The sequence below is a fragment of the Sapajus apella genome, unplaced genomic scaffold, assembly GCF_009761245.1.
Source record: "Sapajus apella isolate SASKATOON/1434 unplaced genomic scaffold, GSC_monkey_1.0 scaffold7, whole genome shotgun sequence".
NCBI classification, from domain to species: domain Eukaryota; kingdom Metazoa; phylum Chordata; class Mammalia; order Primates; family Cebidae; genus Sapajus; species Sapajus apella.
In genome coordinates this window covers 32,313,270-32,335,124 of record NW_022436947.1, presented here as the reverse complement: position 1 = coordinate 32,335,124, position 21,855 = coordinate 32,313,270, and the positions used below count along the sequence as shown (strand labels likewise).

Below are 21,855 nucleotides of genomic sequence, written 5' to 3'. Positions count from 1 at the left end.
GCCAGGTTGGAGTGCAGTGGTATGATCTGAGCTTACTGCAACCTCCACCTCCTGGGTTCAAGTGATTCTCCAGCCTCAGTCTCCCGAGTAGTAGGGATTACAGGTGCACACCACTACACCCAGCTAATTTTTGTATTTTTAGTTTTGATGGGGTTTCACCACATTGGCCAGGATGGTCTTGATCTCTTGACCTTGTGATCCACCCGCCTTGGCCTCCCAAAGTGCTGGGATTATAGGCAGAGCCACCATGCCCAGCGGAAAATATTTTTATCACTTTAGGATAGGCAAAGATTTCTTAAACAGGACACAAAGTACTAACCATAAAGAAAAGGATTTATAAATTAGACAATATTAATAACATCTGTTCATCAAAAAAACCACGAGTGAAAAAGTAAGCCACAGAATAGAACGTTATTTGTAAGACATACACATATACACCACACATGTGACAAATGACTTACAGATTTTATACATATATAATATATATATAATCTGTAAGTATATATACATTAAATAAATAAATAAATATATATATATATATATTTATATATATAAATAAATATATATATTTATTTATTTATTTGAGACAGAGTTTCGCTCTTGTTGCCCAGGCTGGAGTGCAATGGCGTGATCTCGGCTCACTGCAAACTCTGCCTCTCGGGTTCAAGCAATTCTCCTGCATCAGCCTCCCAAGTAGCTGGGACTACAGGCACATGCCACCAAACCCAACTAACTTTTGTATTTTTTTAGTAGAGATGGGGTTTCACCATGTTGACCAGGATGGTTTCGATGACTTGATGATCCGCCTGCCTTGGCCTCCTAAAGTATTGGGATTACAGGAGTGAGCCACCACGCCAGGCTCAGACATAATATATTTTTTAAATTCTATACATAATTAAGAAAAACCTGGTCAACCAAATGGAAAAATAGGCAAGATCTAGAATAGGTACTTCATAAACACGTATAAACACAGCAAATAAACCCTGGAAAAGATGCTGAATGTCAAAGCTATCAATAAAATAAAAAATTAAAACCACAATATAATATCACTTAACGCTGGGCGCGGTGGCTCACGCCTGTAATCCCAGCACTTTGGGAGGCCGAGGCGGGTGGATCACAAGGTCAAGAGATCGAGACCATCCTGGTCAACATGGTGAAACCCCGTCTCTACTAAAAATACAAAACATTAGCTGGGCATGGTGGCATGTGCCTGTAATCCCAGCTACTCAGGAGGCTGAGGCAGGAGAATCGCCTGAACCCGGGAGGCGGAGGTTGCAATGAGCCGAGATCGCGCCATTGCACTCCAGCCTGGGTAACAAGAGAGAAACTCTGTCTCAAAAAAAAAAAAAAAATATCACTTAACACCCAACAAAATTGCTCAAATTAAAAAGATTTTAAAAGGCCGGTGTGGTGGTTCATGCCTGTAATCCCAACACTTTGGGAGGCCGAGGCAGGCAGATTACTTGAGCTCAGGAATTCAAGACCAGCCTGGCCAACAAGGTGAAACCCCGTCTCTACTAAAAATACAAAAATTAGGCCAGGTACGGTGGCTCATGACTAATCCCAGCATGTTGGGAGGCCGAGGCAGGTGGATCACCTAACATTAGGAGCTTGAGACCAGCCAGGCCAACATGGTGAAACCCTGTCTCTACTGAAAATACAAAAATTAGCTGGGCATGGTGGCACGTGCCTGTAGTCCCAGCTACTCGGGAGGCTAAGGCAGGAGAATCGCTTGAACCAGGGTGGTAGGGGTTGCAGTGAGCCAAGATGGCACCACTGCACTTCAGTCTGGGCAACAGAGCAAGACTGTCTCAAAAAAAAAAAATTAGCAGGGCATGGTGGCCAGCGCCTGTAATCCCAGCTACTGGGGGGGGCTGAGGCAGGAGAACTGCTTGAACCCAGGAGGTGGAGGTTGCAGCAAGCCAAGATAGTACCACTGCACTCCAGCCTGAATGACAAAGACACTCAGTCTCAAAAAAAAGATTACAAAATAAAGTGTTGGAGGGAAAGCAGAACATAGAAGATTCATACACTTCTGGTGAAAGTATAAATTGACACAAGCACTATGCAAAACCATTGGCAGTATGCACTAATGATGCAAATATGCTCACTCTGTGAGCAGCAATAGTACTCTTAGGTATATACTCCAAAGAAACGAAGACATATGTTTTCCAAAAGACACAACCCAGAAGTACTATTCCTAAATATTCCCAGACTGCAAACCATCCAAATGTCTAGCAGAAGGAAAAATGAAAACTATATCCAGCAATATGGAAGGTTCTCACAAACATAATATTGAGTGAAAAAAAAAAAGACATAAAAGAACATGTGATGTGTCATTCATATAACATGCAAAAAGAGGCACAACTAAATTATGCTGACATAATTCTGAAAAATTGATGAACTTTTTTGGGGACAGTGTTTGGAGTGTTCATAAGATTATTTCTCATTCAGGGTGGTGGTTGTATGTATTTCATGTGTGAAAAATCATGGAACTGTAAACTTATGATTTATATAGTTTTCTATATATATTATAAAAGTGTTAAAAAAAAAAATACCATTACATGACATAAGCCATGTAATAGGGTTTTTGTTTGTTTGTTTTGAGATGGCGTCTCGCTCTGTCGCCCAGGCCGGAGTGCAGTGGGGCAATCTTGACTCACTGCAACCTCCTCCTCCTGGGTTCAAGCAATTCTCCTGTCTCAGGCCACTGGGTAGCTGGAATTACAGGCATGTGCCACCACACCTGGCTAATTTTGTACTTTTAATGGAGATAGGATTTCTCTGTATTGGTCAGACTGGTCTGGAACTCTCGACCTCAGGTGATCCGACCTGCCTCGGCCTCCGAAAGGGCTGGGATTATAGGCATGAGTCACCACGCCCAGCCTAATTAATTTTACTTGTTTCCATGTATTTATTTGTTTGTTTGTTTGAGATAGAGTCTCACCCTGTCCCCAGGCTGGAGTGCAGTGTGTAATCCCAGCTCACTGCAACCTCGGACTCCCTGCTTCAAGTGATTCCCCAGCCTCAGCTGGAATCCCTCTCAAGTAGCTGGGATTACGGGCAGGTGCCACCACACCCAGCTAATTTTGTGTATTTTGTAGAGACGGGAGTTTCACCATGTTGGCCAGGATGGTCTCAATCTCCTGACCTTGTGATCCACCCGCCTTGGCCTCCCAAAGTGCAGGGATTACAGGCATGAGCCACCTCGCCCAGTCATAAAAAACCTTTTAATAAACCCAAAGGATAGATGCAACCTTCTGACAAATTCAGCATTTTTAAAAAGGGAGGGGGAAAAACAGATCATAGAAACAGAGTGGGTAAGGCCGGGTGTAGTGATTCATGCCTATAATCCCAGCACTTTGGGAGGCAGAGGAGGTTGGATCACCTGAGGTCAGGAGTTGGAGACCAGACTGGCCAACATGTTGAAACCCTGTCTCTACAAACATACAAAAAATTAGCTAGGCATGGTGGCAGACACTTGTAACCCGAGCTACTTGGGAGGCTGAGGCAGAAGAATCACTTGAACTTGGGAGGCGGAGGTTGCAGTGAGCTGAGATCATGCCATTGCACTCCAGCCTGGGTGACAAGAGCAAAAAAGAAAAGAAAGGAGAAAGAGAAAGAAAAGAAAAGAGAGAAGAGAAGAGAAGAGAAGAGAAGAGAAGAGAAGAGAAGAGAAAGAAGAGAAGAGAAGAGAAGAGAAGAGAAGAGAAGAGAAGAGAAGAGAAAAGAAAGAAAAAGAAAAGAAAAGAAAAGAAAAGAAGAAAAGAAAAGAAAAGAAGGAAGGAAGGAAGGAAGGAAGGAAGGAAGGAAGGAAGAAAGGAAGAAAGAAAGAAAGAAAGAAAGAAACAGGCTGGGTGAGGTGGCCCACACCTATAATCTCAATACTGTTGGAGGCCAAGGCAGGCAGATCCCTTGAGCCCAGGAATTTGAGGCCAGCCTGGGCAACACGGTGAGACCCTCTCTCTACAAAAATACAAAAATTAGTAGGGTGTGGTGGTGCACACCTAGAGTCCCAGCTACTCAGGTGGCTGAGCTGGGCTAAACCTTGAAGGCAGCAGTTGCAGTGAGCAGAGATTGTGCTACTGCATTCCAGCCTGGGTAACAAAGACTCTGGAAAGAAAAAAAGAAAGAGAGAGAGAGAGACAGAGAAAGGAAGGAAGGAAGGAAGGGAGGGAGGGAGGGAGGGAAGGAGGGAGAGAGAAAGAACGAAAGACATTTAACTTAGAAAAACCAGGAGTCTATAATATTTTTTTAAAGTACAAAAAACTTCATTTAATCACTGAGGCAGCTATTAAAGCAACACCTTATTTTGAAAACTGGTAACTAGATATAAAAAAGTTAAGCACTCCTCTTTCCTTTCCTGTAAAATTTGCCTTTGAGAATACCCAGATAGCTTCAGGTGATGAAGGAAGGCCCTACTTTACAGAAGAATGTCAATTATAATGCAGGAGTGAGAGAATTAGAAATTGGCCATTCTGCAACTCTAATGAAATCATTAGGTCTGGAAATTATTAGCTTAATGGTTGATGAGATAATGGTCCCAGCACAACTGTCCAATGAAAAGCAGACTGTCATCACCTTAACCCAGTGGTCATCCTTAGCATTACTAATGGTGGTTCAACCAATTGTCATGTGTGTCCTGATATGAGGCATTACGAGGCACATGACATTAACTACAATGTGCTCTGACAACAAAACGTTTAACTCAATCAATCAAGCCATTATATTTAAATTCCAATGTTCAGGAAACGAAAAGGAAAGAAACACTGAGAAGAAAGAAGGCAGGTATATCCAGAAAGTGAGACATTCTGCATGTTAACCAGCCTAATGTCTTCAATTAAGTCAGTTTTAAAGGTGCAGGTTAAGAAGGTATGGCTGAAGGAATGCATTATATTTTAAGTGACTTGGAGAAATAATCAGATGCAATGTGTGATCTAGACTAGATCCTCATTTGGATCTAATCAGTTATATAAAGAACATTTTCAAACTGGGTATAGGATAAAGGAACATTTACTGATACAGGAAGGTATACATCATAAGCTAAAAAGCAGATTATAAAACAACATATACAGAATGAGTTTATTTTGGTATATACATGCAAAGAATAATTTCTGAAGGAATACTGTGGCAGACATTACTAATGTCCACCAATACCCAGTTTGCTTCCCCTTCCAAGAATACAAAAGGTTGTACTTTTCAGGCCATGCAATCAGACAGGATAAATATGTTATAAGTAGAAGAAACCTGTGGCAACTTCTGCTGAAATATTCTTTCCTTGCTATAGAAATCATAGAGGAAGGCTCAATTATAATACAGCCAACAGGACAGGATCAAAGTAACCACCACATGGAGGTTCACTGTGCCAAAGAGTTACCCAAACTCACTGTCGACTTTGCATGAGCAAGAAATACAACTGTTTTGTTTAGTCACTGAGATTTTTATTTTTATTTATTTGTTTTTTTTTGAGATGGGGTTTTGCTCTTGTTGCCCAGGCTGGAATGCGATGGTGTGATCTCAGCTCACCACAACTTACACCTCCCAGGTTCAAGCAATTCTCCTGCCTCAGCCTCCCGAGTAGCTGGGATTACAGGCATGCACCACCACACCAGCTAATTCTGCATTTTTAGTAGAGACAAGGTTTCTCCATATTGGTCAGGCTGGTCTCAAACTCCTGACCCAAGTGATCCTCCCACCTCGGCCTCCCAAAGAGCTGGGGTTACCGGTGTGACCTACGGCGCCCTGCCAAGTGGCTGAGATTTTGATGTTGTTTGCTATTAGAGCTTAAGGCAGGGCAGCTTAATCTGATGAACGCAAATAAACTCTAATACATTACAGCGTTATGTAATCTGAGGCTGGTAAATATACATTATTTTAATTTTCTTAACTTTTCTTTCTTCTAATTCCCTACAAAGCTTTGTGCTGCCTTCTTTCTAAATAGTCAAAGTTCCTCTTTTTAATTTAAAAATATAAGAAAGGAGATCACCTTCATCACAAACAATAAAAAAATTATCAAAGACAATTCCCTAAATGTGGCTGCCATAAATGTAGCACACAAAATAAATAACTCATTTTTTTTTTCAGGACATTAGGTATCAGACATAATTCCCTATATTTAGCTACCATAAATATGGTAGACACATAAAAAAGTAATATTCATAGAGATGTTTTATAACAATTCTATCACTTTTAAAAAGCTCATCTCTTGATAACAAAAAGTTTAGCTGGAAAAGTTCACACGAGAATATACATGCTGACATGTCTTACGCAATTTGTCCAGTTCACTGGTTTTTAGATGATTATTTAAGGGAAGGGTGACAAATTTTTTCAGACTATCTAGACTTTTATTCATAATTGATCTGAATATACATTCCTGTATCACATTTTTTCATAGTATTGAAAGGTCCTTAGATTTGGGATCAGTAATGCCAGATAAAAGAGTCCTCAGAGTTTCAATTAGCAAGACTATTAATAATAAATTACAACTCAAAACTACTCAGAAATCCATCAGTAGGACAACTGGCCTTGTAAGAGAAGTTGAAGGGAGCCTCCTTGCCCCTTCTGCCATATAAGCAGGCCGTGAGAAGCTGCTGTCTAGGAGGAATGGAACTCTCACTGGACATCAAATTGCTGGTGCCTTGATTTTGGACTGCCTAGCCTCCAGAACTATGAGAAATAAAGTTCTGTTGTTTATTGCTTATACCCATTACTGGAGATAGTAAAAAAAAAAAAAAAAAGGAAAGAAAGAGAAAAAAAAGTTCTGTTGTTTATAAATTACCCAGTCTAAGGTATTTTATTATGACAGCCCAAATGGACTAAGCCCATATGTAATTCTATTTAAGACCTTTGCTCTCATTATATCACTGAAATGTGAAATATACTTAAAAGCATATGTATATTTGAGAACCTTTTAAGTAAGAGAGTATATAAATATAAAATATAATCCCAAATTTTAGGACCATAAAATACTGAAGCTTACCTATAATAATGTATGTGTTATACAACACACAATTAAGAATGGGTACATTATTCAAAGACAATTCTTCAGCAAGGTAATTGTTAAAAAGTAGAATAAATGTGATCTAAGTTAAAACAATTTTCTGAATGGCAAATTAAAAATAAGCACTAATAGATTTCTAATGAAATGTAAGCAATATCTATCATGTTTTCAAATTTTTCATTAATTATGATAATCTTAATATAGATGTAAAGACACTCAATCACATTAGTCATATTTTATAACACTTCTCTGAAAACAGTCCATTTAAATGGGTCTAAATTATCTTCAATATTTTCAAACTGAAAAAAAAAAAGAAGCAAAGCAAAGCTCATTGTTTTCCTTAATATGATTACCAATTCAATTATCAGTAAGGTAATTAAAATTTTTAGACTTTCAAATATGAAAGGACCATGAAATAAAAACAACAGCCTTACATATGAATTATGTCTCCTATCTTAAAAGAGTAGTTACATAGTATACATATTTACATTGCACTGAAGAAAAATCTGGCAGCTGTTAGGCAATTCAACTAATATACTGATTATTTTATATTTTATAAATGTTGAATTTCAAAGTATACACACTAGTGCTAACAAAATAAAATGATTAGCATAATATATATCACAAAATAAATGGGGTACTGAATATACATCACATGTACAATAAAAACCATAAAATTCAAATAGAAAAATGAAAGGCTTCGCCTTCTCCATTTCAGAAGATTTTTTTAGTATTTTTATTTCAAGACAAAATTAGAATAAATAAATTAGAAATTACCTTGACAGCCACTCCTTTTCCTTCAGGAAATTCTAGAAGATGAAAAGTCAGTTCTTCAACCCTAGTAATGCAGAGCTTTGGGTCAGTTGTTCTTCTTAATGCCTGAACTAACGCCCGGGTCCTGTTATCAATACTCACCCTTGCAATAATCTACAAAGACATAGTAAACATATATGATTAGAATACAAAACTGCTCTAAAGAACAATTAAAGTTTCTTAGGTCTCATTAGGAAATGAAACGTCTAAATTTGATAAAAAGTGAAAGAACCTAAAACCACACTGAACAACTTGCCTTTTCTCGCTGAAGAGATAAACGCTTTTTCTCCTCTGCATTTCTGTCTTTGCTGACAGCCTGATCAGTTTTAGCAGGCTCTTCTTGTTCTTCTGACTGACTCTTTGAATCATACTTTAATTTGGGGACAAGTCCACCAATATAACCACCTACTAAAGCTTGTACACCTTCCGTGGGACGAGAAAGAAAGTTAGCAATACTTTGTTTAGTTGAAACTGGAAGAACATCAGGTATTGCACCAGGACTTGCGGGCTTGCCCACAGTATCTAAAGATTCTGAGCCTGGCTTATCAACCAGGATGCCAGGATCTGGAGAACTTACTTTTCTCTCTTCAACCTTTTTATCTTTAAGTTCTGATTCATCCTGGAAATGTTTATTTTCCTTTTCTTGAGACATGTTTTCTTTATGTTTGAAATATGAATTAATATGATTTGACAAAAAGTAGAATGACTCTCCAAATTTTGTGGTTATAGTATTTGTGTAATGAAAAAGACTGTGTTTACCTATATCTTCTTCGTCTATAATGTGACTTTTCTCTTCTGAAAAAGGGCTCTTTTCTACTGATTTGTCACTATATTTTTTCAGAGATTTGATGGCTTGTTTAATGTTTTCCTGTTTTAACCAGCCACTATCTGATACTTTTCTTAAAATTCGAGAACTTGGCTTAAATTGAACTAAACGTGAAATCATTTCATTTTGATTGCCAAAAACAGCCTTGGAAACAGAGTTCAAAGTACTTTTAATACGGGACATACGAATGTTCACTTTTGTAAGTCCCTTGGGAGCAGACGTGCTAAGTTTCAGAATTCCAATATGTAAACCATGGTTGCTTGGAGAGTAACAGTGCTTACTGCAAGAATGTGCTTCACTTTTGGTCCATTTACATCTTACTTTGTTCGTATGAAAACCTCTTTGTAGACTGATGTGGCTTATCCTCCAGTAATGCTTAGGTGAGAACAAGAAATGCAGCTGCTTGCTTCTCTGCTTCCCACAAAGGCTTCTTGCATTACTAAGGAGGTAAATATATATATCTACAGTCAGATAAACAGACATAACTTAAAAATCATTTATTTTCTATATGACATTCTCTCACTTCATTCTTGAACGCTTCATTTAAGAAATGCCATAATTCATGGTCTTACCTGAAATGACAAGAAAAAAAATTAGAATTCATGTTAAAAATTGAAATTGGGTATAACAGAAAATACAAGACTATTTGGACTAAACTCAGTAAGCTGTCTCAAAGAAAGCAGATAAAATATTTCCATTATGGCTGATAGAAATTTCATATTTAAGCTAATAGAAAATAATTTGCTTTCAGTATAGAAGTAAATAAAAAAAGAAAATGAGAAATACAATGTTTAGGGAAAGAACTAATTTAGGGAAGTTTCCCAATAGATAAGTTTTCTTACAACAAATAATTTAATATGCAATTTAAATACTATGCTTTTTTCCCGCCTTACCTATTGTAAAATTCTGAACTACTTTATGTGACACGAGACTTCAATTCTTTGAAGAAAAAGGTCAGGTCTTACACATCGTTCATTGCAAACCATTTACAGAGTACTTAATCTATACCAGACATGGTGCTAATGCTAGAGCCACAAAGTTACAGGATACGAAAGAACTTCCAGCCTGGTGATAGCTATGTGAAAAAGATTTCACTACCTAGGTAATAAGTGCTCATTAAATCAAATAAGTCAGGCTAGAGGAAACTACAGCAACTAATATAGAAGGGGTTCTGGCCAGGCATGGAGGCTCATGCGTGTAATCCCAGCACTTTGAGAGGCCAAGGTAAACAGATCACCCAAGGTTGGGAGTTTGAGACCAGCCTGACCAACATGAAGAAACACCGTCTCTACTAAAAATACAAAATTAGCTGGGTGTGGTGGCGCATGCCTGTAATTCTAGTTCTTCAGGAGGCTGAGGCAGAAGAATCACTTGAGCCCAGCAGGTGGAGGTTACAGTGAGCCAGGACCATGCCACTGCACTCCGGCCTGGGCAACAAGAGCAAAACTCTGACTGAAAAAAAAAAAAGAAGTGGTTCTTAAACACTATATAAAAATAAGAAAAGGATAATCCAATTTTAAAATGTGATAATGAAAGAAAAGACAAACAGATCAACAGAACAGAAGAGAGAGTCCAGAAACACACCCAATTAAATCCAGTTATCTTAGACAAAAGGGCAAAGGTAATACAATGTAGCAAAAATAGTTTTCTAATAAAATGGCGTTGGGACAACTGGACATCCACATGAAAGAAATTAATCTAGACACAGACTTTACACCTATCCAAAAAAAAAAATAACTCAAGACAGATTACTGATCTAAATGTAAAATGCAAATGTATAAAACTAGAATATAACAGAGGAGAAAACTTAGATGACCTTAGGGATGGCAATGACTTTGAGACAATATAAAACACACAATCCATGAAAGAAAAAATGGATAAAGTGGACTTCATTAATATTAAAAACTTCTGCTCTGTGAAGGTCAATGACAAGAGAACAAGAAAACGAGGCAGAGATTGGGAGAAAATATTTGCAACAGACATATCTGATAAAGAGCTCTCATCCATAATATTCAAAGAACTCTTAAAGCTCAATAATAAGAAAACAAACTCAATTAAAAACGTTCAAAACTGTAACAGACACCTCATCAAAGGAGATATACAGATAGCAAATAAACATATGAGAAGTTGTACCATGTCATATGTCATCAGGAAAATGCAAACTAAAATTACCGTGATACTACTACACGCCTATTAGAATGGCCAGAATCCAGAACACTAAATGCTGTGGCGAGGACGTAAAGTAAAAGAACTCTCGATAGTTGCTGAAGAAACACAAAATGGAACAGCCATTCTGAAAGATAGTTTGGCAGTTTCTTACATCAAACATACTCTTAACATATGACCCAGCAGTGGTACTCCTTGATATTTATCCAAAGGAGTTGAAGACTTATGTCCATAATAAAATCTGCACATGGATGTTTATAGAAGCCTCATTCATAATTGCCAAAATTTCAAAACAACCAAGATGTATTTTAGTACATGAATGGATAAACTGTGGTACCTCAATATATGGTATGTGTGTGGTACAGACAGACAACAGAAAATTGTTCAGTGCTACAAAGACATGAGCTACCAGGCCATAAAAAGACCTGGAGAAACCTGAAATCCATATTACTAAGTGAAAACAGCCAATCTGAAAAGGCTACATACTGTGTCTTAGCCTGTTCAGGCTCCTACATACAACAAAATCCCATAAACTGGGGAGTTTACATATATATGTAACATGGGGTGTGTGTGTGTGTGTGTGTGTGTGTGTGTGTGTGTGTGTGTGTTTATAGACAGGGTCACACTCTGTTACCCAGGCTGGAGTGCCATGGCATGATCATAGCTCATTACCACCTCGAACTCCTAGGCTCACACAATCCACCTGCCTCAGCCTCCCAAGTAGCTGGGACTACTGGTATACATGCCTGGCTTTGGTAGCTTATAAACAATAGAAATTTATTTCTCATAGTTCTGGAGACTGGGAAGTCCAAGATCAGTACTAGCAGATTTGGTATCTGCTAAAGGCCCACTTCCTGGTTCACAGATGGCTGTCTTCTTACTGTGTCCTCACATGGTAGAAGGGAATAACTAGCTCTCTGGGGTGTCTTTTAGAAGGGCACTAATCCCATTCATAAGGGCTACACTCTGATGACCTACCTCTAAATACCATCACCTTCGCTGTTATGATTTCCACATGAGCTTTGACAGACATAAATATTCAAACCATAGAAGTATGATTCTAGCTGTGTAACATTCTAGAAGGGCAAAACTATGAAGACAGAAAAATCAGTGATTACCAAAAACAGAGGGTAGAAGGAATAAATAGGTAGGGCATAGAGGATTTTTAGGGCAGTAAAAATACTCTGCAGAGTATCATAATGATGGATATATATAATTATACATTTGTTCAAACCCACAGAATGTACACCTCCAGGAATGAACCCAAATGTACACTATGAACTTGATTGTGTGTGAATGTAGGCTCATCAATTATAATAACTCTACCACTCTGGTGGGTGATGTTGACAATGGAGGTGGCTATGCATGTGTAGGGGTAGGTGGTATATGGAAATGTCTGTACCTTCCTCTCAATTTTCCAGTGAACCTAAAAACTGTTCTAAAAAAAAGGCTTAAAAAAAATCTGCAGTTCTATATATGCCATACACACATAAACATACACACACACACACACACACACACACACACACATTTAAAAATAAAAAAATGAAAATCTACATATACAGCTGAAATCTTATGGACACACATATATATACACTAATTGATTCTTAAAGGATAAGACCTGTTTGTTTATTCTTAAGAACTAAGATATGGGACCAAAAGAGAACGAGGAGAATGGTTTTTACTTTTCTACTGTCTGAATTATTTATAATGAGGTTTTATTTTGTAATTAGAAAAAGCAAAACATTTAAAGCACTGTAACAGAAGGTACCATGTGAATGAAAGACAAAGTGAGACAAAATCCAGAGAAGTTAAAAAAAGAAAAGAAACAAAGAAAAAAAAAAAGAGGTTAAAAACTGGGTAAAGTTAAAAAGGAATTCATCATGTGTAAAGATGAGAAGGAAAAGAGAGAATTCCAAATAATGGTAAACAAAACAAACTCAGCCAGGAGTTTGAGAACAGGCCAGGTAAATGGTAAAACTTTGTCTCTAAAAAAGAAAAAACAAATTAGCTGGGCATGGTGGTGCATGCCTGCAGTCCTAGCAACGCAGGAGGATTATTTGAGCCCAGGAGTCTGAGGCTGCAGTGAGCCACAGAGACCCCATCTCTAAAACAAAACCACACACACACACACACACACACACACACACACACACACAGGCAAACACAAGAAAGCATGTAAGAGAGCACAGAAAGCGTATGCAGAGATTACATGTAGTCTAGCTTTACTGCAGGACCTAGAAAGATTGAGAGAGACGTAGATGATGCTTAGAAAGATGGAACCGAAAACCTAGTCCAATTGTCCAGAAGATAACAGCCCGAACTAAAATCCTTCCTTCTAAATTGCACGTGCAAATTTAGCAAAGCCTGTCTTGTCTTCCAGGCTGAAGGAGCCCAGGGAATTCTATCCCAAAGTATGGCTCCCTGGTATAAGTATTTTGAACTAAAGGCCCATCAGAGATCAACAGATGCTAGAAGAGACTTTCCCCTATCTACAAAAAGACCAGACAGATTCCCCAAGGAGAACAATTGTTTTCCCCCCTCAGGGAGGAGAGAAAACAATTTTATCATCTGCTGCAGAAAAGACGACTGAAGAATGTAACCATACCCAAAGGACACTTTCACAAAATAACGTCTCTCAGGCTCATTCAGTTTCCAAAAAGGATACAAGTTCATTTCTGTCCTTCCAACCCCCCATCTATTCCTTCTCCCTAGTAATCAGTTATTGCTGCTCAACAGAATTATCTCCATTCCCCATCTTTCCCTCCCCTCTGAAAAAAGCTATATAATTATGTGGTCCCCAATGGGATATTTAAGTAATCATTGTGATTCTCACCTGTGCACATTAATAAATTTGCATGCCATTTCTCTTAGCAATCTGTTTTTGTCAGCTGATTTTCAGCGAACCGGCAGAGGTGGAACAGGAAATTTTCCCTTAATCCCCACCAAGCTCTTCTGAACTCCTTGCAACATGCAATCATTAAGATAAACCGGGCTGGGTGCAGTGGCTCATGCCTGTAATCCTAGCACTTTGGGAGGCTGAGGCAGGTGGATCATGACGTCAGGAGTTGGAGACCAGCCTAGCCAATGTGGTGAAACCCCATCTCTACTAAAAATACAAAAAATCAGCCATGCATGGTGGCAGATGCCTGTAATCCCAGCTACTCAGGAGGCTGAGGCAGGAGAACTACTTGAACCCGTAAGGTGTAAGTTGTGGTGAGCCGAGATCGCGCCACTGCACTCCAGCCTGAGTGACAGAGCGAGACTCCATCTCAAAAAAAAAAAAAAAAAAAAAAAAGATAAACCAAGTTAATATAAAAGCACTGCAGCCCAATGACATGGAAATACTTAATATAAAATACTTGTGGAAAAAAAGCCATGCTCTGTTTTCACTCATATGTGGGAGCTAAAAATTGGATCTCATGGAGATAGAGAGCAGAATGATAGTTACCAGAGGGCAGGAACAGTATGTGTGAGGGCAAGTGGGGGGCTGGAAAGGAGGGGATAAGAGAGGTTGGTTAATGGGTGCAAACATACAGTTAGAAGTAATGAGTACTATTGTTTAAATAGTACAGTAGGGTGACTATATGTAATAATAATATATTGTGTTATTTCAAAAGAGCTAGATTTTAAAATGTTCCCAAGAAACAATAAATATTCAAGGTGATGCATGTCCTAAATAAACTGATTTGACTATTACACATTGTATGCATGTAACAACATATGACATCTACCCTACAAATATGTACAAATATTATCTATCATTTTTTTAAAATCCATGCTCAACTTGAAGAATACCAAGAGAGTGTAAAACTAAACCAGAAAAAAAAAACAGTGTGAGTTAATGCATATGTTAGATTTAATCAGTCCACAATGAAAATATACTTTAAAACATCATGTTGTAAACCGTAAATACATACGCCTTTATCTGGCAATTTAAAAAATAAAAAATAATTTTATAAAACAGTAAATCCCGCCTATACTCCCAGCTACTCGGGAGGCTGAGGCAGGAGAACTGCTTGAGCCCAGGAGGTGGAGGTTGCGGTGAGCCGAGATCGTACCATTGCACTCCAGCCTGGGTAACAAGAGCGAAACTCCGTCTCAAAGAAAAAAAAAAAAAACCAGTAAATCCATGCTCAAAGTCAACAGCAAAACATCTCCAGGTTTAAGGGGAACCACAGGCCTGCATCTGCAGTAATACTGTCCTCAAGGTGCAGATACCTTATGGGCAATGGGATCCCACACCAAGCAACCACTACTGAAAATGAACTCGCTGAAGTTACAAAACATGCAAAGAAATGTACCAGCACCTTCAGAGAGAATCAGCAAATACAGCCAGAAAAAAATGTGTAACTAAGATTTAGAAATAGAAAAAAATTAAGTACTGTAGGTCTAAAATGTTCAAAGACGAAACAGAAGGAATAAAAATAGAGTCAAAAAGAGAACTGTACCAAGAATAAACAGGGAGATCAAAATCTTAGAAATGAAAACTCCAGCTATATGCTAGCTACAAACACACCTACACCGAGATGAAAAAGAAAGGTTGAAAATACAGAACTGGGAAAAACATTATACCAGACCTAAACTAACCATCAGAAAGTAAAAAGCCTTTGAAGGTAAACATAAGGGAAAGGCATTTATTAAGGATAAAAAGGAGATACTACACAATAATAAAGGAATGATCCATTTACTTATTAAACCTCAGGTAATCATGTAGACCTTGGAGGAGAAGACAATCTATTGAGAAATAAAACAAATAATGAACGTAATGTATAAAGTCAGGCTAAGAAATGCCATGAATTAAAATAAAGCAGGGGGGAAGGGAAGAAGGCACAGAGAGTAGTATTTCATGGTGTGATCAGAACTAAGCTGACATTTTAGTGGAGACTTGAATTAAGTGAGGAAGCAAATTATTAAGAGAATCTGGAAAAACAGGATTTTAGTCAGAGAGAAAAAAACAACCAACAATTTGGAGACAAATATGAACTTTGGAACAGCAAGAATTAAAAGATGGTTAAGAAAAAGTAGGGGGAAAAAAGAATGATAAAGATGGACCAAACCAAAAACAAAATTCTAAGGTCCTCCTAGACATCTGAATGGACCCCTCCTCTTGGCCAAGGGCATTCCAGAGTTAATAGGAAAATCTAGTTCAGGCCATGATGGAAGAGGAGATTGGATGTGCCTCATTATACCCCTTCAGCATTAACATCAACATAGTCTTCAGTCTGAAAAGAAACATTTACAGGGCTGGCGCCTGTAATCCCAGCAATTTGAAAGAAGCTGGTGGATTGCGAGGTCAGGAGTTCCAGCCCAGCCTGGCCAACATGGCGAAACCCTGTCTCTACTAAAAATACATAAACTAGCTGGATGGCGTGGCGTGTGTCTTTAATCCCAGCTACTCCAGAGGCTGAGACAGGAGAATCACTTGAATCAGGGAATTGGAGGTTGCAGTGAGCTGAGACCTCGCCACTGCACTCCAGCCTGGTGACAGAGTAAGACAAGGCACCTTCCCAAAAACAAAAAAAAGTAAAAAAAATAAACATTTACAATCTATTCTCTCTGAAGCCTGTGACCTCATGGCTTCATCTGCATTATAAAACCTTGGTGTCCACACCTCCTTATGGTAACCCAGACATTCCTTTCTACTGATAGTAACTTTTTTATTACTTTTTTTTAGAGGGAGTCTTATTCTGTTCTCCAGGCTAGATGGAGTGCCCTCCGCCATCCCGGGTTCAAGCCTAGCCACCCCAGTAGATGGGATTACAGGCATGTGCCCCCTACACCTGGCTAATTCTGTGTTTTTAGTAGAAATGGGGTTTCTCTATGTTGGTCAGGCTGGTCTCCAACTCCCAACCTCAGGCGGGTCCACCCGCCTCGCCCTCCCAAAGAGCTGGGATTACAGGCGTAAGCCACCACGCCTAGTGATAGTAACTCTTTCAACCAACTGCCAATCAGAAACCTGGAAGCCCCCTGCATTTGAGTTGTCCTGCCCTTCCAGATCAATCCAATGTAACTGATTGATGCATTGTCTCACTAAAACGTATAGAGGAAAGTGGGATCTGAGCACCTTGTACAGGAGGACCTCCTGAGGCTGTGTCACCGGTGCGTCCTTAAACTCAACAACATTTTCTAATTCACTGAGACCTGTTTCAGATATTTTGGGGTCACAGACCCAAGATTCAGGCAGAAAATGAAGACTAGACTATGGTAAGAACTTTGCATTATTTCTTTCCAGTATGACACATTTGTGAAACCACCTATCAACTTGGCATTAAAATACAGTACAAAAGGCCAAAATATGGGAACTATTACTAGACAATTTCATAATCATGAGATATTTAATATACTTTTCTCCGAAACAAGAACTACCAAGCAAAAATTACAAAATGCAAAGATAACCAACAAAATTATTAAGTTTTATTGTTCCCAAATCACACTACTAGTAAATGCAAGGTAAGTGTTTTGAGAGTACATTCAGCCAGAAGTTAGACCGCAAAAACATAGGAAGAAGAATGTGAAGTGACATGCTATCATCAACTGAAAAAAGAGCAATAGAGGCAGTATAAATACAGTGGAGGTACAAATAAAATGAAGAGGCTTGGACCAACCACTAGAGAAGGGAATGGAGTTTTAACTAGAGGAATTAAGGGAAGTGTTAGGTGGAGGCCCAGCTAAGGATGGAAAGAATGAATTTACAGGGGATGTCACTTAATTATCGCTATAACGCAGGCAAAAGGGTGACAAGAGTCTGAAGGTAATAGTACTGAGGAGAGCAAAGATCACCTGGTGGCCATCAAGCAGACCAACCAGAGGCAAAACTCCTTCTCTGAGGAATTTAGAAATAATTAGACGTCTCTATTAGCTAAAACAGGCATCTGATACCAGGATTTATTCCCAAAAATTTATAAGTAACTAGAATTTCTATACATGTTGAGAATGTATGCATGTCGAAACTAGCTGTGCAACCTTTGCTGATATCAGAGCACCAAAATGTCTACAAATGTAATCACTGATCATGACCTATGTGGCTAATATGGTCCAAGCTACCCTTCAGCCCCTGCTTTAAGGTCCATAAATAAAATTAGCCAGGTGTGGCTACACACAACTGTAATCCTAGCTACTCCGGAGGGTGAGGCACCAGAATCGTTTGAACCTGGGAGGCGAAGGTTGCAATGAGTTGAGATCACACCAGGGTACTCCAGCCAGGGCAACAGAGAGAGACTCTGTCAATAACAACAAAAAAGGCAGGACAGGAAGGTATCTACAGCTAAGAAATAATCCACTGCGGTGCACTGTCCTCTCTTGCTGAGGCACCTCGCTGCACTCTTCTGCAGTGCTCTACGTAATAAAACTTTCCTTTTCATACCTATACTGTTGTCGGTAAATTTTTCTTACTACCCTACTACCCCAAGCTGACCACTTTCCGACGTGGGGCTCTGACAATCACCCAGCAAGTATACACTTCCCCAGCAAGTGTGGGGAAGAGGGTCACTCTCAGCACTTTGAAAGAAGGGGAAAAAGAGAGAACAATGAAACACAGGACTGAACAGCCAAGAATGGGGTAACAAGAGCGAAGCGTCAAGAGAGCTATAAAGTTTTAAATCTGAAAAATATGGAGAATGCCATTTATGAATACAAGAAAACTGTGAAGTACTCTCATTTAATATGTGAGAAAAACACATTTTCTTTTGGATCTACAGGATGAAGTAACAGTGGGACATTCAAATGGAAATGTACACAGACTCTGGATTTATGGGTGAGTTACCAGCATAGTGGCAGCTGAAACCACAACATTAGATGGATTTACCAGATGATAATTTACAGTAATAATACATAAGTATTTTGGGATCAGAGAACCTGAGAAAAGCTCTTCTTCCTTGAAAAATGTATATTTGCAAAACAAACTATATTTTCCATAACATTTCAAGATATTCACGTCTATTAAAGTATACTTGGGTTTCAAATATGAAACTGGTTTAGAGAGAGAAACATGGGTAGAGCCTTGAGAGTCACACAGAGTTAGGAAGAGGAAGAAAAGATTCTAAAGCAAACAAAACAGGAGAAAAGACACCCGGAAAAAATCAGGACACTGGAAACCAATACAGGAGCAATTTTTTTTAAGTAATGGATTATGAAAGAATAAAATACATGAGTACTGCAGAGAAAGATTTGAACTAAGAAATCACTGGCCTGGCGCGGTGGCTCACACCTGTCATCCCACCACTTAGGGAGGCGGAGGCGGGTCACTTGAGGCAGGAGTTCGAGACCAGCCTGGCCAACACGGCGAAACCCCTCTCTCCTTAAAAAAACTTAGCCGGCTGAGGCTCGAAAATCGTCTGAACCTGGGAGGCGGAGGTGGCAGTGAGTTGAGATCGCGCCAGGACACTCCAGCCTGCACGACAGAGAGACTCCGTCAACAACCACCACCACAAAGGAAAGGACAGAAAGGTGTCTCCAGTTAAGCGTTCTAACTCCGACCTTTTACAAATATATATTCCACAAGTGAAGCAATATGCAGCTTCAGCACAATCCCTCTATCCAACTGGGGTTCAAAAAAACAACTCAAAGTACAGGCTGTTCCTGTATCAACTCTGCATGTTAAACAAGTGAATAGTTAGTGAAACTGATCCTTTCATTCAACATCACCCATTAAAAGGACGTTTACAAGATTTTTACTTAGGCCTGATATAGAAATAGAAAAATGAGATCAATAGTAAGAAAAAGTTGATGACAAAATTACTAAATAAAAACTGTTCCTATATTGAAAGTACAACTAATTTGCATAAGCAGTTTAACTAAATAGCTACAATGCGCTTGATACAATCGCCTCATACAAGGCATAAGCTTTCACTTCCTTTTTTTTTTTTTTTTTTTTTTTTAATAGAGACGGGATTTCACCATGTTGGTAAGGCTGGTCTTGAACTCCCGACCTCAGGTGATCCGCCCGCCTTGGCCTCCAAAGTGCTTGGATTACAGGCGTGAGCCACCGCGCCCGGCCAAGATTTCAACTCTTAATGTTTCACTGTTTAACAGCATTTTCTTAATACACTGAAACATTTGTCATTTTTGAACTCTCAGCAATTAGGATTGCAGAACAAGGATACAACTGCTACTGGAAATGAAAACAGTATTTTAAACAGGAATATATGATAGTCCCTTATGTCGTCACAACTCTCCTAAGTTTTTTCTATGAGTCACCATTTTAAAGTTATCATTGTATTAAGCGTGGAAAGCAGGTTCCTTTCAGCGTAATGATAGAAATGACACAGGGAGAGGAAGCACTGCAACACAGTGATTCATACACTGAATCCACTTAAGCAACAGTGGTCAGGGATAGAATCAAACGCTGATGGGGTTAGAAAGAGATCGCTAACAAAAAATATCAGACAGTAGCATCACCAGTTGCACACCGACAGCTGAGAATGATGTAGAGTAGGGAAACCCTCCCGAGAATGACCAGTTAACTATTGGAGAACACTAAAGTCCAGGGGAAGGCAGACACTCTAGGAAATTGGGGAGGGAGTCGTGCGGATGGGACAGGGCGGGACCGGCGAAACCAAAAACAGTTTGTGCTTCTGGGGCAGCAAAGCCCATAGGGGCGGAGGGCGTCGCGCAGCAATGAGCTCCAGGACCCGAGGGCTCCTTCCAGCGCCAGGTCCTACCCAAAGGCTGGCGTCTCCCCACCCTCTCGCTCTGGAAGTGCCCTCCGAAGAGAGAGGAAGACCCGGAGCGCTGAACCACGGTCCAGAACTATCAGCTCGCCTCCTATTGTCCCGCCCCAGTCCCCTCACGGCCACTTACCGGGATGCAGGCCGCAGTCACTAGGGCGGCAGCGGCAACTCGCTTGTTCCCGGCATTGACGTCCACTCCGGCCGGCCTGCATCAGCTGAGCTTTCAACACAAACACTCACGCAGCTGCCGGGTCGCCACCTACTCAGCCCCGCCCCGTTCCGCCCCCAGCGGAAGTTACGCACTAGCCGTTTGGGTCTACCCGCGAGCCCGGGAGAAGTTTTCCGCCTCGCTCAGGCCTCTGTCTGCCCGTCAATCTCCGTTGCTTCCCCACCCCAAGGCATGCGCAATAAAGCATGACGGAGCGCAAGGCGGGGAGCTGTGACAGACGTGCGTGAGTGCGTGACGCGAGGCGTGGCTTGCCGGTGGGGTGACCTGCGCTTTAGTTGTGTTGCCCGGGAGTGTAAGCGGTGGGACTTTATTTTGCATTCGTGGGCGGGACCTCAGAACAAAGTCCTGGCTTGTTTGTTTGCGGTCTGCGATCGCCTTTCAACAGAGATCAGCCTCCCTCTCCACATCCTTGAAGCCCCTGCTCGGTCTCTGTTCCTCGGAGCTGGGGGCTGCGATACCAGTCTCCTGGAGGGTGATGCGCACCATGGCCGCCCTTCTTTCTTTATATCTATTCTTGGGCTTGGCCACCCAGACTAAATGTCACTGGAAAGCGATTTGGTATATATTACTGTATTGGAAGTTAGTGTAAACCGCAGATGGTCCCACACTTTAACACAATTTTTTCTTCTTTTTATTTTTAAGAGACGGGGTTTCACCATGTTGGCCAGGCTGGTCTCGAACTCCTGACCTCAGGTGATCCGCCCACCTCGGCCTCCCAAAGTGCTGGGATTACAAGCATGAGCCACCGTGCCCGGCCAACACATCTTTTAAAAATTCTGGCGTTTTCTGTGTGTCACAGGGGCAAACTACAGCCCTCTGGGCAAATCCGGCCCATCGGTTCAGCTATAAGCTGGGAGCTAAGAATGACTTTCACATTTTTCAAAGGTTAAAAAAAAGTTTTTGCGGCTGGGCGCCGTGGCACACGCCTGTAATCCAAGCACTTTGGAGGCCAAGGCGGGCGGATCACCTGAAGTCGGGAGTTCAAGACCAGCCTGACCAACATGGTGAAACCCCGTCTTAAAAAAAAAAAGTTTTTGCAACACATGACAATTATATGACATTCATATTTGTGTCTTTTTTTTTTTTTTTTTTTTTTGAGATGGAGTCTGTCACTGTCGCCCTTGCGGGAGTGCAGTGGTGTGATATCCGC

At 40.2% G+C, this 21,855-nt stretch overlaps 1 protein-coding gene across 6 annotated transcripts in view; it reads right to left on the bottom strand.

Annotated features, from left to right (window-relative positions):
• Nucleotides 1-20,890, bottom strand: part of PNPLA8 (patatin like phospholipase domain containing 8) — an 82,183-nt gene extending 61,293 nt beyond the window's left edge. For 5 of the 6 annotated variants that reach the window (XR_004268331.1, XM_032276293.1, XM_032276292.1 and 2 more), the window contains exons 1-3: nucleotides 20,607-20,890; nucleotides 8,070-9,211; nucleotides 7,778-7,927 (exon numbers count right to left, since the gene is read on the bottom strand). Coding sequence is in view for 5 of the 6 variants with exons in the window: in XM_032276293.1 (XP_032132184.1) it covers nucleotides 7,778-7,927; nucleotides 8,070-9,122 (1,203 nt within the window). In the remaining variant the exon portion in view is untranslated. The remainder of the gene's footprint in view (nucleotides 1-7,777; nucleotides 7,928-8,069; nucleotides 9,212-20,606) is intronic. The other variant, XM_032276295.1, reaches the window with a different exon arrangement.
• Between the last annotated feature and the right edge of the window lie 965 nt (nucleotides 20,891-21,855).